At 43.0% G+C, this 8,102-nt stretch overlaps 1 protein-coding gene across 4 annotated transcripts in view; it reads right to left on the bottom strand.

Moving 5' to 3' along the window:
• Positions 1–4,143: 4,143 nt before the first annotated feature.
• LOC147081970 (discoidin domain-containing receptor 2-like) overlaps positions 4,144–8,102 on the bottom strand; it is a 254,192-nt gene continuing 250,233 nt past the window's right edge. For all 4 annotated transcript variants that reach the window (XM_085980560.1, XM_085980564.1, XM_085980563.1 and 1 more), the window contains 2 exons: positions 7,021–7,170; positions 4,144–5,259 (listed from right to left, as the gene is read on the bottom strand). In XM_085980560.1, coding sequence (XP_085836686.1) covers positions 5,110–5,259; positions 7,021–7,170 — 300 coding nt within the window. In that variant the 3' untranslated portion in view covers positions 4,144–5,109. The remainder of the gene's footprint in view (positions 5,260–7,020; positions 7,171–8,102) is intronic.

The raw sequence follows: 8,102 nt of genomic DNA, 5'->3' as shown, positions 1-8,102 counted from the left end.
ACTCAGCTGAGCGTAACTATGCCCAGATCGACAGGGAGGCACTCAGCCTGGTATGGGGGTGAAGAAATTCAACCATTACCTACACGGACAAAAATTTACCTTGTTGAATGACCATCAACCCCTCGTCTCCATATTCAACCCTAAAAAGGGCGTTCCCATTATGACAGCGCAAAGGCTACAGAGGTGGTCCCTTTTCCTAGGGGCACACCAATATGACATAGAATACAAAGGAACAAAACAGCATGGGAATGCGGACGGTTTATCGCACCTACCGTTGCCAACGGTAGAAGAGGCACCTACAGTGGACCCAGTGGAGATGTTCCACTCGACCATAGTGGAATGTCTACCAGTGACAAATTCTACCATTGAAAAGGAAACGAGAAATGACCCAACTCTCTCACGAGTCTACGATTTAGCAGTGAAGGGATGGCCAGCACATGGCGAACCACTGTTGCCAGCATTCTCGCAAAGATGAGAACAGCTGTCAGTGTGCCGAGGAACCTTGATGTGTGGATCCAGAGTGGTGATTCCACCCAAACTCCAGGATAAAGTGCTAAAGGAGCTTCAAGAGGGGCATCTGGGTGGAGTGAAAATGAAGAACTTAACCAGAGCGTTTGTGTGGTGGCCAGGTATCGATGGAGACATCGAAGAAATGACCAAGAGCTGTCTAGGATGCCAGAAGGTCCAAAATGGCCCACCACAAGCCCCTCTACATCCATGGGAGTGGCCCTCATCTCCATGGCAAAGGGTACATATCGACTTTGCTGGTCCATTTATGGACTCAATGTCCTTAATCGCGGTGGATGCACACTCCAAGTGGCCGGAGGTAATAAAAATGTCCTCCACCACCACGGAAAAAACCATCACAGTATTAAGGACCATATTCACCAGGAATGGGCTGCCTGAACAGATCTGTTCTGATAATGGACCGCAATTTGTATCCGAAGAATTCAGGAAATTCTTAAAAAACAATGGGGTTAAGCACTACACGTCCGCCCCATACCATCCCACCACCAATGGATTAGCTGAAAGGTTTGTCCAGACCTTCAAGAAGGCCATAAAGGCCATGGGTAATGAAGACATAAATCTACAACATAAGGTAGATAACTTCTTGTTTGCGTACAGGAATGCAACACATGTGGTTACAAACCAAACCCCCGCCATGATGTTTTTCAATAGAAGACTAAGATGCCGGCTGGATTTGATCAAGCCAAACATCAGAAGGGACGTAGAGAACCGGCAATTTCAAGGCATGAATGAAAGGCCAACTAGAACCTTCCAGATAGGTCAACAAGTTTTGGCCTGGGACTACCGTACCGAGAAATGGCAGCCTGGAACAATTTGCACACGACTAGGACCGCTGATGTATACCGTGGACATTGGAGAAAGCATAATAAGGCGCCATGCTGACCAGATCATAGAGTCATCCGAAAAGGGACAACCTACACCACAACTCTATATGCCTAATGATGAAGCAGAGATACCCATAGTATCTACCTCCGATCCGGTGATACTGGAACCAGATGAACCCGACACTGGCATTCAAGCCGAATCGACCTTGCCAAAAGAACCTACTACACCACCGAAACCTACTACACCACCGAGGCGTTATCCGGACCGAGTCAGGAAGCCTCCAGAGAGACTGAATTTGTAATTGATTAACTTCAGCAAATGTGTAGATATTGTTCTTGTAAAAATGTTATTTAATGATTACTTAAAATGTTATGTACTATTTAGCTAAAAGGGGAGGAATTGTAATGTATGTACCTTTAAGAGGAACTATGTTTTTTTGAAGCCCCTGTGTACTGTATTACCGGTAGTGACCACTCGGGTATATAAGCCTGTATAGCGTCTTGTATAGTTAGTTCACCTCCAGACTTTGTTCAGTAAACACTTGTTAAATCAACTCCTGCATTCCGTGTCTCCATTAACACACGGATTCAACAAGGGCAATGTCCTAGGCCCAACCATCTTCAGCTGCTTCATCAATGACCTTCCCTCCAACATAAGGTCAGAAATGGGGATGTTTGCTGATGACTGCATAGTGTTCAGCGCCATTCACAACTCCACAGATAATGAAGCAGTCCATGCCCGCATGCAACAAGACCTGGGCGACGCTCAGGCTTGGGCTGATAAGTGGCAGGCAACATTCGCGCCACAGAAGTGCCAGGCAATGACTATCTCCAACAAGCGAGAGTCTAACCATCTCCCCTTGACATTCAATGGCATTACCATCACCGAATCCCCCACTATCAACATCCTGGGGGTCACCATTAACCAGAAACTTAACTGGACCAGCCACATAAATACTGTGGCAGCAAGAGCAGGTCAGAGGCTAGGTATTCTGCGGTGAGTGTCTCACCTCCTGACTCCCCAAAGCCTTTCCACCATCTACAAGGCACAAGTAAGGAGTGTGATGGAATACTCTCCACTTGCTTGGATGAGTGCAGCTCCAACAACACTCAAGAAGCTCAACACCATCCAGGACAAAGCAGCCCGCTTGATCGGCACCCCATCCACCACCTTAAACATTCACTCACTCCACCACTGGCGTACCGTGGCTGCAGTGTATACCATCTACAAGATGCACTGCAGCAACTCGCCAAGGTTTCTTCGGCAGCACCTCCCAAACCTCTTCCAATTAGAAGGACAAGGGCAGCAGGCGCATGGGAACACCACCACCTCCAAGTTCCCCTCCAAGTCACGCACCATCCTGACTTAGAAGTATATCGCCGATCCTTCATCGTCGCTGGGTCAAAATTCTGGAATTCCCTATCTAACAGCACTGTGGGAGTACCTTCACCACACAGACTGCAGCGATTCAAGAAGGCGGCTCACCACCACCTTCTCAAGGGCAACTAGGGATGGGCAATAAATGCTGGCCTTGCCAGCGACGCCCACATCCCATAAACGAATAAAAAAAAATACATAATAAATAATACATTATTTGAAACATGAAGAGGTATTGTCTCCTTACTTCATCTAAAACTGATCACATTACTTTTGGATAACGGTATTATGCTGCAGAGCATCTCTGAAAATCATTACTGTAGTTGGAATCGGTAGAACAATTTGTACAAACCATTGCATAAGTGGACAGCTGAGCAGCTCTTTTTGCTCCTGGGCTTTAACCGGGAATTGGAAATAAGGGATAGAAGTTTTCAACCATGTCTGTTAACTCCTCTCGTCTCCAGTGGCCAAAGTACTACATTTGTCTGGAATTTCTGGCTTGCTTGCCAAACATTCCTGGACCTGTGTACAAACAGAGATGCAGTTCGGAGAATCAAACACAGCAATGGACACATTGGCCAGTTGGACGTTTGGTTAAAAATAAAAAGACACTGCTGAACAGTTTCTAAAGGTGAAATGTTCAAAGAAAAGCAGCTGCATAAATATTGGGTACGTTACACCTTGGAAAGCGTTCCAAATGCCTCTGGTCTCCCATTTTACTCCTAGTGGTACTGTTCGTCACCACTTACGCTCCTCCATTTAGTAGTGTACATCAGCCTGTGACCTGGACAGTCCTGGCGATCTTTCTGAAGGAGATCGAAAGGAATTGCATAAAATCTTGCCAGAGGAAGAAGCACACTTGCACGTAATCGTTACTTCGTTTGTCTGAAGGCTCGTATGCAAATTTGCTGATGAGTTTGGTGTTCTTGCTGTTACTAATACTCACAAATTCTGAATTGCTTTTTGATTGATCAGAAAACTGGGCAAAAATTAACTCCCCTTACAGCCCAGCAAACAAGAAAAATGTTGTAAAAATCTTGTGTCAGCAAGTTCCCCACCCCAGGGCCACCAGCTTCAAAGCTAATCAGCCTCTTCCCTTGCTCTCCACCTCCAGCTGCTCACTCCTCAGCCCTCTAGCTTTAGATGCCTCTCCATCCCCTCCATTTCTGGCCTCTGTTCCTCACCAGGACTCAGATGATAAAAACAATATCTATTTCCAATAAATTGTATGAATCTATCTTTTTCTTCTGCATTCAAATGTGTACTGCGTGTATACATGCAACTGTGTACTTATGTGTGCATACAAATATGTATATGCATGTAAAATTGCGCATCTGCGTGCCTATATGTGTGAAGCAATGAAAATACAAGCTAGATGAAATGCTTCAGTCAGTAAGATGGCACTGAGAAGAATGATATTTGCACGTATATTTAATAAAATTTGCATAAATATCTAAATACAGTTGGGTAACTGCGCTCAAAATGAAAACATCTAGACAATATACAGATATCCAAAATCAAAATAATATAGCAATGACGTAAGTCTGCCAATAGACATTTTGATACCTAAATTAAACCAGCATCTTTATTGCTTGGTCATAACTCAGAGAACAACATGCTTCAGTAGACATACTTTTGATGCTGTAATACCTGTCATTAAGCCATAAGCAACCTTACTCTTGAATATGTATTAAATTGCACTTTAAAAGGACTCCTGATCAAGCCTTTTCCTATGCATTAGTAGCAAAAAGTGCTTCTTTTAAAAAATAACCTAAAAATGGTTTCTCTGGATTCCTAAGCGACGTTCTTTGATGTGAACCAAATACTAAAGAAAAATCCTAGAAAAAACACCAATGACTTTACCAGATATTTTGTCCCTCCTATTCCAAACAGCATTTACAAACTCTCCTGACGTATTACTGAAAAATGTGATTAGAACATTTAGAATAAAGGTGTCCGTGGGGAGGAATTTCTACTGCTTATATGCTACTGTACACGTATTGCTTTTATTCTTTCAGTCGCTACAAGTCCTTGCACCTTACCAGGAAAGCTTCTAATCTGATATGGCTCTGCTTTCACGATCATGTCCATTTAATTGTAGGAAGTCCGAATGGACAAGAAGGAAAGGATGTTTGTCCTGCGCCATATCATTAAGTTATATTTTCCACCTTTTTTTTTGTGAAAATAACACTTTCCACTTGCATATATTCTCTTCGATTCTTCTTCCTTCAACTATGCTTCCATCTCCCAGCACTGGAAACCGTGGCCTTCATTCTACACCCTCCTCAGTTTAAACACGCCAAAATGCGCACTAATAATCAGACATGAAAAGGTCTATTTAAAGTCACGACTGTTCTGACGTCCCCCCTCAGAACGTGCTCATTCCTCAAGCCCAGATGCGATGGCGGATTCCTGCAGAACGCGATGAATATCCTGGAACGTGGGCCGGGTTTTGGGTTCACGTCGCCAACAGCTGAGCATCAGCTTGTACACGCCATCCGGACAGATTGCTGGTTGAGAGAGATAGACCTGCCCACAATGAAACAAAGAACGAAAACCAGTGTAAGAAATCCATTGGCAGGGATTAAATGAAAAACCGGGAATGTCGGAAATTAAAAAAAAAGACTTGCATTTATTAAGCACCTTTCATGACCTCTGAATGTCCCAAAGCACTTTACATCCAATGAAGTACTTTTTGAAGTGGAGTCACTGTTATAATGTAGGAAAATCGGCAGCCAATTTTTGCACAGCAAGGTCCCACAAACAGCAATGTGATAATGACCAGATAATCTGTTTTATTGATGTTCATTGAGGGATAAATATTGGCCCCAACTCTGCTGCTCTTCATCAATACAGTGGAATCTTTTACATCCACCTGAGAGGGCAGACGGGGCCTCGGTTTAACATCTCATCCGAAAGACGGCACCTCTGACAGTACAGCACTCCCTCAGTACTGGCACTGGGAGTGTCAGCCTAGATTTTGTGCCTGAGTCTCTGGAGTGGGACTTGAACCCACAACCATCTGACTCAGAGGCAAGAGTGTTACCCCCTGAGCCACAACTGGCACCTAATAAATATATAAACCAGAAAATGCTGAAAATACACAACAGGTCTGGAAAGAGATGGTTACACTGAAACAGCCTCTCTATCAGATGCTGACTGACATGCTACACATTTCCAACAATCTTTTTTTTTTGTTTATTCTAGCAAATCACCTGTAGCATTGCTCACGTTGAGTTAGAAAAATATTCATCAATGATAAAGGTGTGGTCAATAAAATGTGACACGCAAAATGTTACAGGAAATAAGTGCGACACTTACAGGAAGTGCACACTCTTTGGAAGACTTAGTAAAAGGGTAAGAGGCCCTTTATTTACTGAAATGTTCTGATGATCAAGTTGTAATTAATCCCTTGTGACCAGATTTTCATGCCTGACTTGGTGTAGCTTTGCATTAATCTATTTCACAGCATAAAGTTACTGGGACACATTTAGCAGAAGAGAACCACTTCTGATGTTGTGTTCAAAACAGAAATGACATTTCATTTCGTGGTCTCTGGAGGTTTTAATTCTGCCAGTTAGTTGGAGCTGCAACCTTGTCTTTTAAACAATGCGTTGAAAGGCATTCCAACTGCTTTATGTGCAATTGAAAACCCTTTAATGTAAGGGGAACTGGGCAGACTAATGTATTTTGATATATAAGTGTGTGGCGTACAGCTCACTCATTTTGATTTAAAAATATACCCTGTTTTGAAGTATCTCACTCCTATCCCAGAATAAACACAGCTTCGTTTATTTAAATCCGTTTGCGATCAGTCTTTTTGATCATAATCTCATTCCTAACATTTCTTTGTTGTTTATGTGTCAGCTTGGCTCAGTTGATAGAACTTTTGCCTCAGCCAGAAGGTTATGGGTTCAGGTCTCACTCCTGGACTTGAGCACATAATCCAGACTGACAATTCAGTGTCATGTTGGCAGACAGCGGCATTGTTGGAGGTTCCATCTCTCAGATGAAGCCTTAAACCAACAGGTTTCAAGCTTGTATCTTCGTGGGCCACGTTATTGAGTAGGAACCTTGGGGGCCGTATATAATGTTTAAATCCATATACCCATTAACTTGCATATATTGACAAGGTGTCTCATCAAAGGATTGTCACAAAATATTCAGGCATTTGGTACAAGAGGAAATATAGCAGGTTTGGACAGTATTGGTTTTTGAAGTATTCCTTGAGTTATTATTTTGCTATCAAGAATACATAATAAGTTCACGATCAATGCAACCCAAGCTTACCTGTCGCCCCTGATCTCTGAAAAACTCGCCAGTATTTTCAATGACTTGCTCATCTGACAGCTGGGAATAGGGCTGTTCTCGGCAGAATGTCAAGGACTCCCACAGGGTCACTCCAAAAGCCCACACGTCACTTGCTGTAGTAAACTTGCCCTGAATAGAAAGCAGGCAAAATAAACATGTATCTCCATCATTACTAAAGAACCATGAACATGCGGTGACTTTCTCAGCTGAAAGTGAAACGGTGACTGAATCACTAGAGGAGAAAGAAAAAAACCAGAATTGGACCATGGTTTGACAAATGGTTGTTACTTGCAGCATCAAGATGACGACCAAAAATTCCATCTGGAAATATTGACCATGATGCTGCCCTTTATTCTATAAAGTAGCAAGCTCCATTGCAAGCCACTAGCTCCTTGTCCAGCTGCATTGGGGAAAGATGTGGTGAGGGCGGCCAATAAACTGGCAGCAGAGTGGGAATTCTCAAGAAAACTCAACTCATTGGCAATTTCAAAGCCTCATATCCGGAAGGTGATGGAATATTGTCGACCTATTTGATAGGCTATAGAGTTAGTAAAGTTTAAGGACACAACAACAACAACATCAACTTGCATTTATATAGCGCCTTTATCATAGCAAAACATCCCAAGGTGCTTAACAAGAGCGATTATCAATAAAAACATTTTGACACTGAGCCACAGAAGGAAATATCAGGACAGATGACCAAAAACAGTCCAAAGACACATTCAAAAGTAGCAAATCTGATTACAGACAAGGAAGGCCATTTGGCCATAGTTCATCCATTCAGAAAGATCCTACCATTTCTCCCATTTGCTGAAGATGGCCTACCCCATGTCTTCTGAGATGCAGTTGAACTATCACTGCAGTAAGCATTGTGACTAGAGCAGCACCACAAGAGCTGCTAGCATTTAAGTCTGATCTCCATGGCAAACACACAAGAGTTAGAGCTGCTACCTTTAGCATTCTGCATCAATCCAACTCATATGTCACTTTTCTTGCCCATGCAACTCTCTCCCACATGCCTGGAGTTTTGTCCCAAAGTTTAAATGCAGAGTTAATCATCT

Source organism: Somniosus microcephalus, unplaced genomic scaffold (genome assembly GCF_052327205.1).
Source record: "Somniosus microcephalus isolate GS21.2 unplaced genomic scaffold, FLI_Smic_1.0 scaffold260, whole genome shotgun sequence".
Taxonomy (NCBI): domain Eukaryota; kingdom Metazoa; phylum Chordata; class Chondrichthyes; order Squaliformes; family Somniosidae; genus Somniosus; species Somniosus microcephalus.
This window is presented reverse-complemented; position numbering and strand designations above follow the sequence as displayed.